General features: G+C 47.3%; 1 protein-coding gene across 1 annotated transcript in view; it reads right to left on the bottom strand.

The window, feature by feature from the left end:
• The window catches only part of Tbc1d22a (TBC1 domain family member 22A), a 290169-nt gene that overhangs the window by 163511 nt on the left and 104318 nt on the right, over positions 1–22340 (bottom strand). Inside the window, exon 8 of the mRNA XM_052160274.1 lies at positions 21943–22057. Within this exon, the coding sequence (XP_052016234.1) occupies positions 21943–22057 (115 nt within the window). The remainder of the gene's footprint in view (positions 1–21942; positions 22058–22340) is intronic.

The raw sequence follows: 22340 nt of genomic DNA, 5'->3' as shown, positions 1-22340 counted from the left end.
CTCAGCTGGCATGGGCTTACCAATCTCCCCACGCAGAGTTCAGACTCTGCCAGAGCTTCCACGGCCCACCTCAGCAGCCTTCTCCACCCACTTCCTAACTTAGGAACTGCAAGGCAGCACCGGCTCCTCTTCGCGGTTTCTAAAGGAGATGCACAGGAAATGGTTCACTTACCAGAGGCTGACACAAGTCAACATCTGGCAAATGTGAAGAATAGTACCAACTGGTTTCTGAGGACTCCCACCAACTCCCAATCTAAGTGAGTAAAAGTAATGCTGACAGCAGACTCCCAATGGGGCGCCTCACGCTGCAGACAAGGAAGAACATCCTTAAACACTGAGAGAAGACGCTGGCCACACAATCCAACGCCTACTGAAAATGTGATTTAAACACAGTCATTATTTTTTTTTTTTTGGCAAACATGCACTATGATACAATAAATTAAAGAGGGTTGGGGAGCACTGGTTGGCCTAAAACTCACCATGCAGACCAGGCTAGCCTGGATCACACTGTATACACCATGCTAACCTCAAACTCAGAACTCTGCCTGACTCTGCCTCCGAAGTTCTGGGATTAAAGCCTTTGTCACCACCTCCAGAGTGAGTTCCTGAAGTAGTCAGACAGACAGTATGAAGGAGGTCAGCAGGACCTGAGATTCAACTGAAAGGGTTCTCAAAGACAGCACTGAAAGAATCACCAGGAAATCAAAGAATGTAATACTGAACTATAACTGAAATCCTGAAAAATTCTAGAATCCCTATTAAGACAAACAACTAGGATCAGAGCACACATGTGAGAGCTAGGCAGACCTCCCATGCAGAAATCCAAACACTAATACAGATCCTTCAAGAAGCAGAGAATAGCACCAATTTCCTTAAATGAAGGCTGGTCAATGACTTCCATCCAAAAGGCAGGATGTGAAGTGGGAACACGAGCACACCCTGCAGACAACTGAGAAGCAATTATCCCAAGCCTGGGATCACGGTCACCAGCAGTACTGAGGCCATGTTGACAGTATGCAGCCTTGATCCCATAGAATAAAATAATGTTTATTTCTCTGTTCTCCTCCAAGAGGCCCATTACCACAGTCTACCTATAAGGAAAACACCACAGAGAACCAAATCCAGAATGATGTACAAAGGTCTAGCAAACAGCATGGCCAAGTTCACTGTGTGGGGACAGGTACTGGGCAAGAGCTGAAAATGAACAAGTAGAAATCCTTTTGAGGAAGGGTGGAGGTGTGAACAGCATCCCAAGATGTCCCTGGGAGAAAACTCCTGCTTACAGAGGCAGAGTGTAATCAAACCAGAACCGGTGTCATTGGTGCCCAATGGCATGGTACCAGGGAAGCTAGAGCCAGAGATATGGTGCTGATATGAAGCCGAGATATGGATAGAAGATGGAGGAGACCGAGGGGCCCAGGTCCAGGACCTGAGCCTGAGGTGTAAGGCAAGGTCTTGTGTCTGCACACACGGTGGATACAGCAACCAGAGAAGAGAGCACAGACCTATCCCTGACATCAGCGTATGTGACCTATGTGGCAGGCTGGTCTCTAAAAGTAACAAACACCAGGTCTCGCCCTTGCACGTCCTCAACACCACTGCACAATACGGTAAGAAGACCCAGATGTCCAGAAAAACACAAGTGCGGTGTGTAACTTAGCTTTTGAAGTTCACAAAGCAGCTAGAAAGAACTTATAGGTATCAACACATATGGCACAGTGAAGCCATTAGCATGCCAGAGCAGAGAACAGAGAAGGGAACCCAGACAGAACAAGCACCAGGCAGTAGAAGACACATAAGCAGTAGAACTAGGAGTCCGAGGTGTCAGTAAGAAAGGGACCATAGATGCGGCCAGGAGGGCTCACTGGCCTGGAGCCAGAAGGGAAAAGCTTTCAAAGACAAGTGGACATGCCACAGAGGAACACAGTGGCTACTGGGCAAATGGTCCCAAGTGGCATCAGAAAGAGCTGACTCAAAGAACACACAGGTTCCTTCCGCCTGTCCTGTACAGATGCCCCTGCCTTGGACACGTGGCTCAACTTGTTCTCAGCAATAATGAACAGCCTCCTCTGGCCAACTCCTACCCTTACCATAACTTCTCCAGGATGTGATGCCAAAGACGCAAGAGTAGTAAGTAGACCTGCCTGTCCTGCGCCTGTGGCACTGATAGAGTGTGCTTTCACCACATGACCAGGACTGGAGACAAAACAAAGCCACTGCCTGCACAGGAAAGCTGCGCATTCGAGCCTTCTGCTTCAAGCAGCTCAAACTTCATTGGTTATAAATCAGGTTTATGAATTTTGTATGGCTCTGAAAGAAAAAAGCCATCCGTCACTGCTGAGATGCTCGTCCACTTCCTGCCTCACTGTTGCTGGACAGCGGACACAGGGACTTGTCCCTAATGACACATTATCACCACATTCAACTCCAAGGCAAGGAAGGCAGTGGCACCCAACCTGGAATAAAAGACAGCCTTGTCAACGTACACTTCCCATCTGTCCTTCAGCACCACTGGACTGGCCATATATTTTCAATACTTAGTGCCCTAGGCAAAAGCACACAACCTTCATTACTCTTTGAAAATACATAATACATGAATTCTGCATCCAGCTGCAAAGGCCCAAAGTTAGACCAAGTAGCTCAGCCTCAGAAATGCGCTGGTATGGAGACTGTTCTTCCAAAGTGATTCTGTATTTTATTGGCAAACTGGTACATTATTGTTGTAATGATGATTTAAATATAAATACCATCAGAGCTATAACCATAATGCACGCAACTTTATTTCAAAGACTTCCCAGCACTCACGTCTCAGTCATTAACCTCCCTGAGCAGAGAGGCTGCTGGCGCTGCCTGGGTCTGCAGATGCTAAGTCCACGCAGAGACAAAGGCACGCAGACAGATGAGGGCTAGAGAGCTGCCGGCGGCTTTCCCCACAAACAGACACAGGTGCGTGCACACATGGGTGCAGATGCAGCCCCGCCCCAGACCTCTTAGGGCAATGCCATGCCTGCATCTTACACAAGGCAGAAACACTTGTGAAAAAGTCTCTCTGACAAGGAATAATGCAAAGTCTGTCTGCAAACTGGAGCAAAGGCAGAGCAGGCAGGGCTGGGCTCCAGTGCACCCGTTCTTCTGATTCCCTAGGCTTTGCAAGTGTGAGCACACGGAAGGCACAAGGACAGTAAAGATCCACCCCTCTCCTTCCTTCTCCTCCCTTTCAGCAGCATGGTCCCCTACTTACCACTCATCAATCCTCAGGAAGGTCTGCGGCAACTGCACTGATCCACATGCTGCCACCGCCCTTCCCTGTGGGTCCTCAGGTGTCACTGTAATCAAACTAGAAGTGAGGACCAGCCAGCTTTGAGACTGCTGGCAACTAGCTCTGACCTTGGCAGGAAAAGAAGAGTCAGGAAGCCACAAACCTCCAGCTGGGTGCCTGAAGGAGAGGGTCACACTTCACAGTAGACACAAAGACCTGGAAGGACGGTGGCCAGATCAATGGCTCCCATGTGTCATATGATAGAAAAGCAATGCTACAGGGTCAGGACACACAGCACATCGAAGTCTAAGCTTAGTTTCCAATAGCCACCCCTTGTCAGGAACAGCCACCCTTCTCTCCCGTGCGGCAGGTCTGTGGAACCGCCTCGAAGCCTCCTCTTGCCATGGCCTTTCTCGCTGTCTTCTCTCCCTCCTGCCCTTCCACCCACTGCCCAGTCCATCAACAAATCCTTTGGCCCCTAAGCAGACATCACCACCTTCCTCAGTAACCCCTAACTCCAAACCACCAGCATTGGCTGCCCGTCTAGACTAGCACGACGGCCTAACTGGTCTCCTCGAGTCTGGCTAGTTTCTTCTCGAACCTAGTCTCAGCACACTTCCAAAGTGACCCTTTGCAAATGAGGTTACAATGACCAACGTCCCACTACTGCCTTCTCTGCCTATGGAGTTCTCTTCCCTCCCCTGCTGGGCTTGCTCCAGCCACTGAGGTCTGGGCCTCCTCCAGCCCTCTGCAGGCTTCTCTATGGTGAAGCACGGGAGTTGCTTACATCCCCCAGAACCTACTTGTGGGGAACCACAGACTAGCTCCAGATCAACATCACCACCTTCCTTACCCCAGTAACCCTTTCTTCTCACTCACTCTGCCTAATGCTACCTTATCTTTATCTTATAATACATTTTAACACAATATATTTTTAAATACCTTTAATGCCACCAGAATAATAAAAGTTTCTTGAGTGCAGAGAGATGCAGGAAGCATGCATGGCACAAGAGAGACAAGGCACAAATCAGCCAAGCAGAAACCAGATCAGATACTCCAAAAAAACAATTCTTACATCCTATCACAAAGCAAGTGACAACTGCTAGGAACTGCCCCAGCCACTTAAAACACCCATAGCGGCCCACTTGCCCCTGTACCTGCAGCACAGCACAGCAGGTGCAGCACAAGGAAGGTAAGTGTGGCTTCTCCACCTCCTTACGCCCTCTCTGGGTGACCAAGGCCAAGAGTAGCCCGCTCCCTCCTCCAGCCTACCACTGCCATTCTAGATGATCTAGAAAAGACAGCCCTCCTCAAGGTTCAGTTTCCTCTTGTGGAAATGAGAATGCCCCAGGTTCACAAACCTCCTTCTGTTACTCAGCCTCTGCCTCCACAGTGATGGATGTACCCTGCCATGCTGCTCAGGGCCATGCCAGTATCTGAATGGACCTTCAGGCTACACCTGTCTGAGTCGGTTCCAAGGACAGTGCTCAAAAGTCAGAGCATCAGAGCAGCCACACACCTTATAGGAGTCGAGGGGGCAGAGATGCCTCCTGTCTGTACTGTGTCTGTTCCCTCTGTGTGTTCTGTGCCCAGCACATACGGCTGCATTTACACCGGGCATGGGGCACCTATCAGGTAGGTTTCTAAGTGTGCTAACACACACTTTTATGTGTCAGTGTAGCATGGCCACAGGAGGGAAGTGGCTTACAACAGAGAAGCACACTGCCCACATGGGTCTCAGGCTCTGAACTATGCCACTTCTTTCTTAAAAGGTTGTGACTTCCTCCTCCTGGACCAAAGTCCACTGTGCCTGCATCAATGGAGTCCCAAGCTAACAAGAGCTGAAGCCACCACTACCGAACAAAGGACACTAGTTCCCATGATGAGCCAAGAGGCACCATGCTCTGCTGAAGAGGGGGCCCTGTCCCATGGAGGCGCAGCCTATGGGTCAACCAAAGAGAGCGGGGTCTCATACCCAGAGCTTCAGTCACATGCCAAAGTGAGTCTTTACTGGAGCATACCCAGGAGTTCATGAAGCAACTGTTGCTGTTTGTGATCAAAGCCTACTCTGGGGCAGAACTAGCAAGAGGAGAACTGAGTGAGGAGCACATCCTGTCAGTTTAACGGCTGAAGGGAAACCCTGGACTGGTTGAGCAGCAGTGACTTCTTGTCTCTTGTTCACCTAAACGGTTCCATTTGATGGCATGCAGGTTGTTTTGTCCTCAGTGTGCTCTGTCAATCTCTCCTGTTCATCTCTAATGCTCCAGCCCTCTGTCCTTGCGGACCTCCAAAGGCATGTTTCCTAGACAACACAGCACCGCTCAGAACACCTCATTTATGCAAGTGTACAAAGAGCATCCTTCTCTCAGTCGCAGCTGGCATTAAAAGGCGCGTTTATCAGGTGAGAGCAGGATTCTAAAAGCCTTGCCAGCTTTTCTGCATCTCTCTGGAGAAGAAGAAAGAGCTCAACAAACAGGTCCCCCAAGTGAGCAACACAAAGGAAGGGGCAGCAGACTCTCCCAAAAGGCCAGCCAAGCTGTCAGGCAGATAGACTCAGAGAGGGGAGATGACCTCATTTCCTGCACACCACCCGGAGCAAGGAAGGGAACAATTATACGAGCCCAGGCCAGAGCTCCCATTCAAAGAAAACCAGAGATGTGCAACAGACAGACAGACAGATGGGCACAGGAAATAATGATGGGCAGACAATGGCTTTTACACACTGTGCATACACAGGCCTGCACTTCACTGTCCTATCTGCAGGGACTCGAGTCCCTTCATTGCATAAAATCTGAGGACAATTCCAAACCATTTATAGCAGACGGAAAAGCCCAGGTGGAAAAGTTTACTTTTAAAATAACAGTATGCTCCCAGTGGTGGTGGCTCAGCACTGGGAGAGCTGGGGTGGGAGAGTCCACGGCCAGCTTTGACTGAGTAGCAAATTCTAGGTCAGCTCAAGCCATCTTATGAGACCTTGTCTCAAAAGAGAAAAAAAAGAGAGAGAGAAAGAGAGAGAGAAAGAGAGCATTTAAAGTTAAAAGGTTCTTAAATGAATCCAATCATTATGAAATAAAACTGCTATGTAAAAAATAATAAGCACATAAAACATAATCAACATTATTAGTCACCAAACAATACAAATTAAAGCTACAATTAAATAGCACTTTGTATCCACTAGGATAACTAAAAAGGAAAAATAGTAGCCAGAGCTGACAAGAATGTGCTTAAATAAGAGGACCATGTTACCAATGAGACTGTAAAATTACAGGAGGGTTTGGTTAGGATTTGGTTAGCTCAGAATCCCCACATGACCAGCCATTCAATTTAAGAAGTGCAGAACATCCCAGGAGAAACTGCCCCAGTGCTCAACCCCTGGGCGATGGCTGGAGTCCTCTCACAGAAGAACTCCGGTTACAGAACGGATGCTGGCGTGTACTGACCAGGAATGGATGGGGCCAGAAGTATATGATGCACCAAAGCAGCCAATCAGAACCAGTCACACAGTGGACGACTAAGCGTGTAGAGTGGGCAAATCCACACAGAGAAGCGATGAGAGCTGAGAGGTGGCCAGAGCCTGGGAAGGGTGCACAGGCGAGCATGGTGTCCCTGCAGGACAGTAAAGCAGGCCAGTGACAGGCCGAGGGCTGCTGGGGCGAGGCCCATCCTGGGTGCTCCAGCCTGCCTGTCTAGCACCACCCTGCCCTTCACAGCTAAAAGACCAGCTCTCTCCCTGCCTCAGACATGGCCAAACTGCAAGGCTAGACCATGTGGAGAGGAAGCTGAGAGCTGCCTTCTGACCTAGCTAAGCACACTCCAGCCTGCGCAGCACCTCAAGCCTTCCGATGGGAGATGGGGTTCATTAATTACAGGGAGATGGTTGCCACAGAGAGGCTGGGAGCAGCAGCCAGAAGCGAGGCATGTGACTCCCTCCAGAGAACATCTCTCCCCTCCTAATTACATTAATTGCAATTAACTCTCTCCTCCTTCACAATTCTCCCACTCTGACACCTGCCCAGGCCTCTGGCTTCAGTTCAGCACTGTCTTCGCTGCCAGTGGTCCTCAAGCTCATTTCCATGGAGTCTCAGAAGTGAAGAGCTCCTGCTGTCAGGCAGCCTTGGGTGTATACACCTTGGCACGCCTCTCTAGATTCACCAGTGACCCAACACCCAGTCTTCAGAGCAAATTAATATCTCTCATCCTCAGCCTGAAATAAAGTCGCTGATGACAGACAGACACTTCATTTTTTCCTCATAATTCATTCACCCTAAAGGAAAAGTTTCATAAGTAATTAAATTGATTTTCTTTCCTATTTGGGACACAGATGTATTAGGAACAGTGAAGTAATGGAAGGCCTGTTTTCCCATGAGAATCCCTTTGGGAGACTGGCAATCTTCGTGTTCCAGCAAGAAGCACGTCCTGGGATGCAGTGAAGGGAGCCTCAGCGGCCGGGGAGCCACGCGCACATCATCTCTTCCTAATTGACATGTGCTGTATACATTACATTCAGGAGGGGCTCGCAGGCACTTTCTGGATCTAGAAAGGCTCTTAAATATTAATGCAGTTTGAATCCTTCTTGAATACTGTTCAGTGTTTATTACTGAAGCAAAATCGCAGACATCTGACATCACTGGCATCGCTAAGCAGCCGTGAAAGCTTGGCCAAACTAGCCACTTCTAATTACCCACAAGAGACTCCTAAGACTTACCGGAAGAAACAGATGGCCACAGCTAAGGCTGGACTTTTGGGAGTAAAGGAGACACTGTCATAAGGCCAAGCTCTTCACCCACAGACAGACATGCTCTCCCTATCCATCAGTCAGAGTGAGAAAGTACTCAAAGTAAAAGCAAAAGACAGCTCCACTACTGGTGCCTGAAGGTGAAGTACAGAAGGACGTCTTGTCTGATGTCCTAAACCCAAGTAAAGAACAAAAGAACCGTGAGAGCTATGTGTTCTCAACTGGAGAAAGTTTGGAGTCCGCCCACAACCATGTCCCTGAACTTCACCGGCATCAATTTCCCGATTGTGATGAGACTGACTTTAAAGATTGGAGAGAATATACATAAGATGTGGGGCACGCAGCGCAGGCCACAGCAGGAAGGTGCAGCTATGGTGGATGGTAATCACCAGACCTTCATCTTCTTCCCAAAGTGGGCAGGGCAGGGCTTGTCCTAAGGGTTTATTTCAGCTTGCAGGTTACAGTCTATCGTGTATGGAAAATGCCCCACAGACAATCTGACAGAGACTCTGACTTGAGCTTCTCTTTTCCCAGCTATGTCTGCACTTATGTCAAGTTGACAAAAACTAACTGAGGCACTCCTTTACCAATGAACCTGTGTCTTTTATTTTTAAGATTTATTTATTTATTTTATGTATATGAGTATACTGTAGCTGTTTTCAGACACAGGAGGAGGGCATCAGATCCCATTACAAATGGTTGTGAGCCACCATGTGGCTGCTGAGAGTTGAACTCTGGAAGAGCAGTCAGTGCTCTTAACCACTGAGTCATCTCTCCAGCACCATGGACCTATTTTCAAATCTGAAACCAGCTGGCAACCTGCATAGCCTGTACATGTTCCAGACCTAAAATGTTAGAAGCCCATTTGGGAAGACTGCTCCTACCCCACCACCTGAGCCACTCACTCTGGGACGTAAGACTGCCTGAGTGATCATCTCCCTGAAATCCAGGACAGTGAACCAAGCCCTCTGCCACTCACTGTCCATGGCCTTCCATATTCATGAGACCCACAGTTATGGATTCTAAAATTCACAGCTCAAGATCTCTGTCTGCACAGAACAGGCACAGCCATTTTCTTGTCATTATTCTCTGATCAATGCAGGAAAACAACTGTTTACAGCACATTAACATGCACAGTGTGATGAGTCATCTAGAGACTGTTTAAAGTCTATGGGAGGAGGTGAAGGCTGCATGCAAATCCTCCGCATGCATATATGGATGTGAGCATCTGCAGACTGCACTGTCCACAGGGGCCCAGGAGCCAATCTCCATAGATGCAGAAGGACTGCAATTGCTAGGCAGCCATCCCCATTAAGCCTGAACCATCTCAGAATTGCAAATCCTGATGGCACATTCCATATTCACCGTGGACAAACCCCACCTGCATAGGGCTCCTCACATACTCGGCTGCTGAGATGGAGTCATGACTCCAAATGAATGGGGTTCTGTCTCTTATATGTCCTAAGCACACTACTTTTTCAATTATTTTAAGGATGTACTACCTTTCTGATGGTGCTACCTCCTTTTCTCCATAATGCACAAGATGTTCACCTTTAGGTTTATGAACAGATGTGAGCACTAGATGTCTTTGTCTCTGCATCTCCTCCTCCCCTTTCAGCAGTTAGCCATCTAGGAATGGCATCTATTACGTCTGACCTGAAAACACCAGAAAGAAGAAATGTTCCTGCAGTGTTATTCTAAAATGCAATGTGACACTGCATGCTGGAGGGTGGATGCTGACTGCCCCCAATCACCCATGATAAGGAGGAGGCTACTAGTAAGTAGTGGAACCTTTTAGAGGCAAGGCACCATGGGAGGACCCTAGGTCACTGAGGGAATGCTCCTGATGCGGTCACAGAACCCCAGCCCATCTTTTACAAAGTCATGGATCCTGCCATGCCACATATGCACATGCCTCAATCATGTGCTGCCCCACCACAGGCACACAGCTGCAGAGCCTGATAATCGTGACCTTCAGCCTGCACAACTATAAACCTAAAGAAACCTTTTCTTATTACAATAACCCAGTGTTTGGTAACAGTGAAGGAAATCTAAGGAGCACAGAGCCCTTCCTGTGGAGTAACTAGGTGAGAAGATGCCCTGAGACTTTTGTCTACTCACTAAAGACTCCATCCCCTGAGGCTGCAGAGTCAGAAGCTGACCCTACAATCAGTGTGCAATCTATAATCTGCCAGCTAAGGTGTGTCCACTAGTACAATAGAGGCATGACTGCTACAGAGGTAACCAATTGCTTTCTGATTAGATTTTGAGGTCCACTCCATCAAAAGAATCAGTTCCTGGTACTGTATACCTGATCAAAAGCCCCACTGGGGACATCATAGGATGCAGGGGGAACCTATTATTATTGTGTTGCTAAATGGATGTGTTCTCAAACTGCCCTCTAAGTAGTTATGTTTATATCCATAGATATATGTTGACCTAACCTTGGCCAGGGAAGCTTCTGTTTGCAGTGGGAAGTATTCCATTCAGAGACCATAACTGGTCATCATCACAGAGAGGAAACAGAAAAAAACTAGAAGACAAGGAAATTTGGAGGAGAGGTGGGAGATGCTGCCTTCTGGACATAGCATGGCTACTGCACCCACAAATCCACAGCAGCAGTACCTGCTTTCACATGAATTGCACCTTTAGGTCAGGAATGAAAGAAGAACTTCAAGAGGCCCACACACTTTCCATCCTGTTTGGAGCAGAGTCTCATAAGGCTTTATGCATCCTGGAAGAACTACAGGCAAGTGCTGTTTGCTGAAAGGGGAAGCCATTCTTTGAGTGGTCCAGCGACTGCTACACTGTCCTTGCTCAAGCAGAAAACCCCTGGTCCAAGCTCACACAGGTAACCCTAATTAAATGCAGTAGCATGTATACACACGACCACACGGCACAAACACACACATGTACACATAACACATTCATACACGCGCACACAGGAAAGCAGGAAAAGGAGTAGGAAGAAGGGATTTGGTGGCAGAAGAGAATAAAAGAGAATAATTGGGGTAACTTGGATCAAAGAACATTTTATATGTGTATATAAAGTTGTGAAAAAAATAAAATTTTAAAAGAAAATACCTCACTTCTATAGACTTCAAAAACGGCCAGAGTCTGGAAAGTAGATTGATTGTTCAGGGAGATTTTGCTAGTTTGCTTTTGGGTTAGTGATTTTATTTCCACTTTGTTAAAACAGAAAATTAAAATAACACAGATAGAGAAAGACAATGGCTGTCACCAAACACTGCTTACCAATATCAACCCCCGCCCCCCATTAACAGATCAAGAGGGAAGGCAGGAAGCAAGCTTCTACCTGCTCAGTACCTCCCGAAAGCAGAGGAAGCAGGACTCAAAGGAATTGTTGGTACCAACAGAAAGCCCAGCAGGCAGCGCCTCTGACTCCTCCCAGACCAGTGACATCAAAGCCACCGTCACAGAGGATAACCTTCCAGAAGGAAGGAAGGAAGGAAGGAAGGAAGGAAGGAAGGAAGGAAGGAAGGAAGGAAGGAAGGAAGGAAGGAAGGAAGGAAAGAAGGAAGGAAAAGAGGGAGGGAGGGATCCCCCTGAGCTAGGATGAAGACGCTCCTGGTGCAGCATGGATCCCAGGTCCGAGACAAGAGTACAGCACAGACACCATACACAGCGTCACAAGCTGGCCTAAGAGTCCTACAGAAAAAACGTCCATGCCAGGAAAGCCGGGCCCTCTGCATGTGCTCCCCTTGATTGTGGCCCACTGAGGTAGAGGGAGCTTGAGGTCTGAAGCCCTCGGGCCACTCAGTGTACCCCAGCAGCCTCAGGAAGATGCAAGGGCTTATGGTGCCCCAGGTGCTCAATGAGGAAGAGGGCGCTATGGCCCGAAGCTTTTAAGGATGCAGGCTGCAGAGTAATTAAGCACTTAGCACAGCATCCGACAAAGTGAGCTCGTTAATAACAGCAGTTAAGCCTCGATCCGCAAAGCACTTACACCTTCAATAATCTCACAAATGGCTTCGCGCATGAGCCAGAAACGAAGCATCATAACAGCAGAGTAAGACTTCCATAACAATCCATCAGTGTGCCGGCAGATATCTGTCTTCTCAGGTTGTCAGTTGGAACACAGAGTGACAAATCAGAACACAGTGAAAAGACCTCATAACTCAGGGGAATGCCTGTGACCCAACACAAACAAAGCACACAAGGGAAGCAGCAGCAGGCAAGGCCACACCCCAGGAAACCTGTCGGCAGCTCCTGGGTAGTCACTACAGACTTTAAGTCAGATGGGCCAGGAAACTTTGGAAGCACAGGTCAAGGTCAAGTCCAAAGCCAGATATCTTCCTAAGAAGGCCACAGCCTTCACATGCCTCCTTTCTAGAAACATCTATCAGAGGCTGGCACAATGCAACCAAGATGGAGGCTACATCACAACAAAGCTGCCCACACTGACCACCCTCCACTGCCTGTTAACCCAGACCCAGAGCACTCCTGTGGACACAATCACTCATGTACCAAGTCCAAGAGACTGCCAGTCCCATGCTGACTTCTACCTTGCTGCCACACATCCACCAGACAACTGCAGACACACCATTGCTGTCTTGTGGCACGTGTGCGCTCATGCTCAGTCTCCCCCACCTCCCTCCCTCCCTCCCTCCCTCTCTCTTTCTCTCTCTCTCTCTCTCTCTCTCTCTCTCTCACACACACACACACACACACATTCACATACACACACACACACACACACACACACACACACACACACGAGCATGCATATATTTTTGCATTTCCTTCTAGAACAGGCAAAGAGGCCCTCTGCTCTTATCTGAGGCAAACACTCAAATGTGAATACGGGAGAGAACACTAACTGCAGCTGTTCACTGAGCATCTGAGCTCTGGGCCATGCAGCCCTGAAGGATACTATCATGTCTATAAGTGCACACACAAATGAGCTCTCTCCAGTCAATCAAGTTAGATCACACCAAAGACAAGGGAAAATGGAAATCCCACAAATGGCTGATGAAAATATGTAGTCAGTCATCTTTATGGTAAACCGCCCAGTAATGCTGTCAAGATGTAAAAATGGCTGTAGACCTTGATTCAGTGGCACCTCTTCCAAGAATGAGTCAGTCATTCTTGGTGCCTCTGATACTACAATGAAAAATAATACAAATGCAACCAAGAATATATTTATTCAAATACTATGGATATTATCTGCAACAGAAAAAGAAGCTATACATGTGTCTGTCACCAAACTGTGATCTCTCCTTACAAATAAGGGCTCCATTTTCTTTGAGATGCAATTCACATACCACACAATTAGGTCACTTAAGGGTATTCTTGGTATATGCACTAAATTAAGTGGTCACAACACCATCTAATGCAGCATTTTACACCTCCAAAGGCAATCTTGCACTCATTCCCAGGCAGTCCCCATGCCCACAGCCTGGGTTTCCACCTCTGCTCTATCTCAGGCATCTGTTACTGTAACCAAATGCCCGGCTAGCATGAAGCAACTTACAAGCTTCCTTCCCATGGCTCAGTCCAAGAGTGCAGACCAGCAACAGCACAGAAGACATGGTGGCAGGAGAGTGAGCCTTCTGGTCACACTGTATCAGCAGTTAGAAAGCAGAAGACAGACAAGGGGTGGGTTAAGACTACAAAATCTCAAGGCCTGCCACCAGTGGCCCACCTCCCTTGGAAAGGTTCCACCTCATAAACATTCCACAACCTTCCAGAACGGTGCCAGCAGCTGAGAGCAAGTGTTCAAACACGTGAGCCTCTGGGGACAGTTCATATAGAAACCACAGGCCTCGTCACGGCTACCCTTAGATAGATAGGAAGCTGGGAAATATAGACAGCTGGCTCGCTGGGTCCAATTTGCCTTCCCTAATGATTAATAACAGTGACTATTTTCACATGTTTTTATTGGTCATTTGCAAATTGTCTCTGGAGAAATGTCCAAGGAAACATTTTGCCCTTTTTTTGAAGTAGGCCGTCTTACTGAGTTAAGAGACCTCTGCACACACCAGATAGAAGACTTTTGGCATACTTACAATTTGCAAACACTCTCTCTATTTGGCTTGTCACTTCATTCTTGATGGTATTGTTCACAATACAAAGCAATTCATTTGAGAAAGCCCCTTTTTTCCTTTTGTCTTTGCTTCTGGCAAGACATCTGAGAAATCATGGTCTAACCCAGGTCATGATGGCTGGCTCCTCCTCTCCATCATCCTATAAAACCCCCTTTTCTCCTTTTTCTTATGTATGTATTTATTTATTGAGCCAGAGTCTCTCTACATACATGTGGCTGGCCTTGAACTCACCTTGAGCAAGACCAAGCTAGACTTTAACTCAGAGACCTACCTGCCTTTGACCCCCAAGTGCTGGGGTTAAAGATGTGGATCACGGTGCCTGGCCTCTCATGACCTTAGACTCAGGTCTGTGGTCCGCCTATTGTCATCCTCTGAGAGGCAGGGCTGAAGGTTTATCCCTTCTCCTGATGATATCCAGCTGTTCTAGAACCATCCCTTCTAGTACTCCTTTGTAAAATATTTTTATCACTGAGGAGGTAATTTATACTGGGTTCTGTTAATATTATTTTCTATACTGAATGACATAATCACTTGATTTTAGTCTTTGGTCGGTAGATAAAGGGTAACACATAGATTTTCATACATTGAAGCATTCTTGTAGTCATGGGAAGAAATTCCACTTCTCATATCAGAATCCCGCCTCCACTTTGCCACACTGGGTTTGCTAGCATTTATTACAGAATCTCGGTGTGTAGTTTTCTTCTGATGGAGTCTCCCACCTGGTTCTGCTCATGAGGTCACAATGGCCTCCATTGGTGAGTGTAAACTGTTCCTCCCTCTTCTGCTTGAGAAACTCTGACACAAGCATGTTAATTCTTTCTCATATATACTGTCTTGGCATTATGGGACTGTTTTAAAGATTTCTAATGCAATCTCATATATATGTAAGATATGGGTTGTGTTATATTTACAAATATGATATGGGAGATAGGGTAGGGGGAGGGAAAGAAAACAAACTTTCCAGGAAGTGCCTCATGGGACTGTAGAGAAGAAGGAATCCGTAATCTAAAGGTGTATAGGGCAGAGCAACTCAGACACACACTCAAGGAGCCCTGCTTCCATGGGGCACTTTTTCCAGCCACAGCCTTCAAGTGCCCAAGAGGAGGAGGCCCACCTATACATTGAGGGTTATCTATACAAAAGGAAGAGGCCCACCTAAGCATTGAGGGTTATCTGTTCTACTCAAAGACAACTGATTTAAATGTCGCTCACAGAATTCACATCTGCAACTCACTGGTGTCTAACCATTAGCCTGTGTCAGAGACCAAACCCTAGAAAACCAGAGTTTCAACAGCCCTCACCTTGAAAGTTCACTGACTTTGCCGTTTACAGCAGACCCCCACACACACACTCTTCTTCACACAAGGCTGATCAACCGGTTCTTTATCCAGCCGAACACCTGGGATGGTCTGGGCGGAACCAGCATTCCAGGAAAGCTACAGATGCCTCGAGCCACAGCCAGCATCTGTCCTGGATGACCTTTCCTCCTTCTGTGCTTCTAGTATTCCCCTCAGCCCCTCCCTACTTCCTCTTACGGAAGGTTCATAACCAGGTGTTTTGCGTTTCATTAAAGAGGCCTTGACACAGAACACCCTGTTTGCTTGGCCTCACTCTTCTTTCCTGCCCGATCTTTCAGGCTTGGGTCCTCCTCAGCTCCCCGAATTACTAGGTCCCGCCGGTCAGGACAGCCTGGTGACAAATCTGTGTAAGAATCAGTCAGCACGGCTTAGCCAACAGTGTCTTGCACGGAATTCCTCCATTCTGAACTTACTTTGCAGGGTTACTCATGATATCTGTTTGGTGCTCTGTGCCCCTGAAGTTACCACGGTGTCACCTGCTCGAGTGTCTCACACTCTCCCTTCCACTCTTTCTCAAACCTGCTCCAGTTAGCTAAAACTGTGGGCACCTTCTCTGGCCTGCTGTCCATTTCACTTGCTTCCGGTCTGTGCCAGCATACTCCTCCCCTCCTCTGTTTGTTCTTCCAGGGTCAGCAATTGTGTTAACAGCTGGAGACCACATCTGAGTGCAGTCGGCCCAGTGTGGGTCTCTGCTGGGGTGGAGCCCGGCTACAGCCCAGGCTCTGTGTCTATTTTCACCTTCTTCATCTCACAGGGACTTCCTGTGTCCAGAGTTCTAAAATTTCCAGTTTCTTCAGACAGTCACTGATTTCTCCTCTTGAAGCTACTTCAGAGAAGAACACAGCATGCCTGATTTGCGTGGGCTCTCGTACTACTAGCACTTGTCCCACATGAAGCAAGGGTTCTGCACTCTGGACAGGACATGGCCTCTGTGCTGCTGACAAGCACAGGGTTCTAGCTGGCCCTCCATCTTCCAGACCCTCACTGGTCTTCTGCTGAGTTTTCCTGCCCATTATGATAAAGCACTATGCTAACAATTTTTAAACATTTCTTTTCAAATGTTGAATGACTCTCTAAGTACTGAATAATAAGGAACCAGGTAACCCTGAAACATGCACACGCATGCACACACTATGGGCATGGTGTCTGCCATGTACAGCAATGCACGGACAAACCTCCCAGTGACAGCCTCTGGCCCACTGGGGCATACTGTAACTGAATTTGTTTTCCAATCTGTCAGCAGAAGCACACTGCTCTGGCACTTTGTAAATGTTTGTAAACTCACGGGCACTGGGGTTCACACCTGCCGGTAACACTCTACCCGTTCAGAGAAGAACACAGCATGCCTGATTTGCGTGGGCTCTCGTACTACTAGCACTTGTCCCACATGAAGCAAGGGTTCTGCACTCTGGACAGGACATGGCCTCTGTGCTGCTGACAAGCACAGGGTTCTAGCTGGCCCTCCATCTTCCAGACCCTCACTGGTCTTCTGCTGAGTTTTCCTGCCCATTATGATAAAGCACTATGCTAACAATTTTTAAACATTTCTTTTCAAATGTTGAATGACTCTCTAAGTACTGAATAATAAGGAACCAGGTAACCCTGAAACATGCACACGCATGCACACACTATGGGCATGGTGTCTGCCATGTACAGCAATGCACGGACAAACCTCCCAGTGACAGCCTCTGGCCCACTGGGGCATACTGTAACTGAATTTGTTTTCCAATCTGTCAGCAGAAGCACACTGCTCTGGCACTTTGTAAATGTTTGTAAACTCACGGGCACTGGGGTTCACACCTGCCGGTAACACTCTACCCGCTTGCACCCTGTCTGCCCTTCCTCCTGGATGACAACGGCCACAGAAGCTGCACTGGGCACAGATGTTCCATATTGTGCCTCTGCAGGCTTGGGAACGAATTGTGGACAGCAGCAGCACCTCCCCACTGAGGAGTACTCAGGGATGCCTGGCATGTGAATTTAGCTGCAGCACAGGCTCACATCACACATGGGAAAGACTCGTACACTGAGGTAAGACTGAAGGCCAGCATGAGAGCACATACTTCTAACTGACGCTGAGTGGGAGGCCTCAGCAGCATCCTCTCGCCACCGTCCCTCAAATTCTGTGGAAATGCACACTGGAGGGGCAACCATGTGTGCATCCAGCCAGTGTCCAGTCCTCTGGCATCGATGTGCTTCCTGTGTAAGCAGTGTGGTTGCAGCCTGGCAGTACCACATACCTCAGCCATATTCGGAAGCATCCGCTCCAGAAAGCAATGCTCAGAGCAAGCTGTACTTTAAGTTCTGACTTACACATGAAACAAAGAAATAAATATTCTTAATGCTCGTGGGGAAATGCATTGTTTGTTCCAGTCCCCTGCCATGTTTGCTTTCAAGAGTAATTTATGAGAAGATGACATACAGAATCAAATCAACCTGAGATTAAACCTCCTGAGAGAGAATCCGCTGTGAGACAGTCTTCCTCGCACAGAACAGTCATCGTCATTCCTCCCGAGCAGCCAACCAACATTCAATTACCCTAAGGTAGCAGCCCAAAGTGCCTGGTCAAAATTGTTTCTAAATTGAAATAGCAAAGACGCGTGGGGGGAATGAATCTTTGTTTCTTTGGGTTTTGTTTTTTTTTCCCCCTCCTATACTCAAAATATTTAAACTAAAATACATTCTCTGCTGAAAATGTGTGAACCAAGGTGATGGAATAATGCTTCTTAATTTTAAGTCAAATTTAACATTCTTGGACAGAATATGAGAGTGACTGCTTTAAAAGTACAGGATTTACTTAAAAATTATACCACCGTGGGGGAGGGGTGCTCAAAAAACCCAATACCAGCAGAATGAGTTCATGAATTATACAACATTATCTCACAGAATGCCATATGCAGGAGGCAAGAATGAGATTGGGGCAGGAAGATGTCTCAATACAATGAGAAAGCATATGCTACTATTGGTGCAAGAGAAGGACTGAGCACGGTGTACTGCCAACTGCAGTAATACAAGTGTGCTAAAGAGGATTCAGAGGGAGCACCAAAATCACTGTCACCCACAAGTGACAACTGGCTGCCTATACAACAAGCCTCCTCCCATCTGATAATGTGTACTGTGTCCCAGGAATCTGAGCAACCCCTGAGCTAGCTAGAGGAAAGAAGCCCAGAAGAGTGGTCCACCAACAGAAAGGTCAGATGTTCCCACTGATTCCTTCCCTCTTACCTGTACTTTCCAAAAGTGGTAACCCTCTTTCTTTTACATGAGTTTAAAAGCCCTGGCTCTTAACTGCACAACAGAGAGCCATCTTAGAGATTCAATCCAAATGGCGTTGCCAAATTCCTAGAGTGCACAGCATGACACCAACATGCCCAGACTCAAGTAGAAGGAAGAGCCAGACACCCAGGAGGGTACAGGGAAACTGAGTCACAATAAGCCAAAGGGCTCAGCTTCTTGCTCACCTCCAGTTGGAGCCAACTCTCCATCCTGTGGCCTCTTCCCTTGCCTCTAGTGATCTTGAAGATCACTAGATCTCCTCTCCTGTCCTTCACTAAGACCTGCCTTCCTCAGAGCTAATCCACAGCAGTGATTACCTGCTCCTCTCAAAACTTCTGAGGCTTGCTGCCCATGCATAGACTTTCCTCAGAGCCTACAGGAACACCAACTGTAGGCAGGTTTGCAAGTCATCTTTATCCTCCAACCAACAACAGCTCAGGACATTGTCTGTGAGAACAGTCCATCTCTCTAAAGCTCTTCAATACACTATTATGGTCACCAATACATCCTTCCTAAGCCCAGAGTCTCTCCTCCACATGAGGCTATTTCTCTGAGTCCTGTAGTGTTAAAAAAAAAAATTCAGCTGGGCGGTGGTGGTGCACGCCTGTAATCCCAGCACTCTGGGAGGTAGAGGCAGGCAGATTTCTGAGTTCGAGGCCAGCCTGGTCTACAGAGTGAGTTCCAGGACAGCCAGGGCTACACAGAGAAACCCTGTCTCGGAAAAACCAAATCAAAAAAAAAAAAAAAAAATTCAACTTTTATTTAGTGTGTGTGCATAGTCATATGTATCTTTACATGTGTATGCTCATGGGGAGGGGTGCAAGTGGAGAAGAGAGGAGTTCTTGCAAAAGCAGCTCTGAGCCCAGGTCCAGATTGACTTGCAGAGTGCAGCTCCTACCTCCTCTGATCACTGTTTCTCCTAGACAATTAACACCACAGTCATGGCCACTCACCCTGTCTGCTAATGATCAGGAAATGCATTAAGAATCACTTGGGTCTTACAACAGAAGAGGGCAGTTAAAACAAACTTATTTACCACATTAATCAAATGGCCCATTTAGCCTGAACCATCAATCCTCTAAGCATGCAGCTGAACTTTACCATTGACTGAGGGCCACAGACTGAGGTCCTACAGCTCCAGGACCATCAGGAGTGCCCTTGTTACTACCTCTTAGATGGTCCTGAGAGGACAAAGATGCTGGGGGTGGGGGGTAAACAGTGGCTCTTCCTCGTTGCTTAGCAATGACCTATGATAGAAGCAGCTCACCGACTGGATGCATTGCCATCCTCAGGGTGACCTGTCATTGACTGATCCCATCTTTCCAAATGACCACAAAAGGAAGGATCTGCAGCAGCCTGAGGGCTGAAATACCCCGGTCTATAACCACACAGAAATAAGGCAGCACCATAGAAAAGGTGGCCTCATGAAAACAAACGGCGCCAATTTTAAACCAGCATTCAATCCAAAGAATGGCCCATCCTATGTACTTAATGTTTTCACACATGAATCAGAAAGTACACATTACTAATCAGATACTAATAAACTGCTCAAAGCATGGGATGTCATGTTATAGTTTGCTACTCTACACCAAAGAAAAGGACGCATGAGCAGGCAAGAGGACTCAGTGGGTAAAAATGCTTGCTGCCTAGCCTGGCAACATGAGTTCAATCCCCAGTGTCCATACACAGGAGGGAGAGAAATGACTTGCACAGATTGCCCTCTGACCTCCACAGGCATGTCGAAGCATGTACCTACCCTACCTACCAACCAACCTACCTATACATGCACTTGCACTTGCACCTGCACATGTAACACACACACACACACATACACACTAAAGTCCAAAAAATTGTAAAGATACAAAACTCTGAGTCATGGCGCAGTCTATCTCTCACAGCATGTGACCCGCCTGCTCATGAAACAACACTACTAATGTCAGGTTGAGAAGATGCTGAAAGCCAGCAGGAGCACGCCTGCTTCACAGCTATACACAAAACACTGTTCTAATCATACTCTAATACATTTAACCCAGCCCTGAAAGCATCTGGGAGAAACCAAACTCCCAAATAGACTCATTTCTCCCATATATTATTTTAAAATGGGATAGTGTCAGTTGCGAGTATATCTGGAGTGACTGAGTATGGATTTAAAGGTGTTTTTTAAAGCTGGCCTCCAGGATAAGACTGCCCCTCTCCAGGATTAGTGATGGCTATTCTTGGCTGTCAAACTTGACTATATCTGGAATTAACTAAAATCCAAGTAGCTGTATGAGGAATTTTTTCTTAATTAAACCATTTCAAGTGGGAAGATCCGCTTCTTCTTTTTTTGTTTTTTGGGTTTTTTTTTTTTTTTAATTTATTCACTTTACATCCTGCTCACTGCCCCTCCTCCTGGTCACCTCCTCCCATAATCCTTTCCCCATATCCCTTCTCCTCTGAGAGGGTGGAGCACCACCACCCCCAACGTCACTCTGGCACATCAAGACTCTGCAGAGCAAGGCACATCCTCTCCCACTGAGGCCAGACAAGGCAGCCCAGCTAGAAGAACATATCCCACAGACAGGTAACAGATTTGGGATAGCCCTGCTCCAGTTTGGAACTCACATAAAGACCAAACTGCACATCTGCTACATGTGTGTGTGGGGAAGACTAGGTCTACCCCAGATATGCTCTTTGGCTGGTGGTTCAATCTCTGAGACCCCCCCCCCAAGGGTCCAGGTTAGTTGACCCTGTTGGGGAAGATCCACTTCTAATCCAGATTTTTGAGGTAGGAAGATGCACCTCTTAATCTGGGTCACATCTTCTGCTACCAGTGTATATAAAGGACATGGAACAAGGGAGCTTACTCTTTTTGCCTGTGTGCTCTAATTCTTGCTAGCAAGTCCATCCTTCACTGCCCTGCTTTTTCAAAATTCCAGCATTTACTGAAAACCAGTTGAGACATCCAGACTCATGGGCTTTAGACCCATGATTCTTAGACCTGGTAGACAGCCACTGTTGGACTAGCTAGATCACAGCCTGCAAACAATTCTAATAAATGCCCTTTCTGGATGGATGGATGGATGGATGGATGGATGGATGGATGGACGGAACCTCTAGAGAACTCTGACTAGCACCTGCCATTCGTTAGGACTGTGATGGTGAGAGGCAATTTTTGGCACTGGTGTAAATATGCATTGAGGACAGCAAATCCATTGACATTCACACTGGGTATCCAGGAGGCACGGTGTCAAGGTGTGTGCCTACCTGTGTACTCGCAAATGAAGACCACGAAGAATGGAGTGACCAGGTCATTTATTCCCTGAACGTATCCACTGGCAGGGTGTCGGATAGCCCATATAAACAAGATCCTTTCGAAAATCTGAAAGAAAATGGAATTGGCAGTAAAACAAGAAATAACATGGTAAAAATTTAAAATGCACTCACGTTTTTAATTAAAATATATGCCATCAATATTTCTGTCTCCAACACTAAGGCACAAGACATAAACAGATATCAATTCTAGTTTCTTTGCAGAAGTCCAACAGTCTTAGCTGTTTATTGGCTCACAGGCACTACAGTACTCTACCACCTCTTCCCCGGACCAGCACCTGCTTCTCTGCTCCTTGGAGACAAGTAGGTCATAGGGACACAAAGCAAACGAG

This window comes from Apodemus sylvaticus, chromosome 17 (genome assembly GCF_947179515.1).
Source record: "Apodemus sylvaticus chromosome 17, mApoSyl1.1, whole genome shotgun sequence".
In the NCBI taxonomy this organism is placed as follows: Eukaryota; Metazoa; Chordata; class Mammalia; order Rodentia; family Muridae; genus Apodemus; species Apodemus sylvaticus.
The sequence above is the reverse complement of the archived record's forward strand: the minus strand, read 5'-3'. Positions and strand labels throughout refer to the sequence as shown.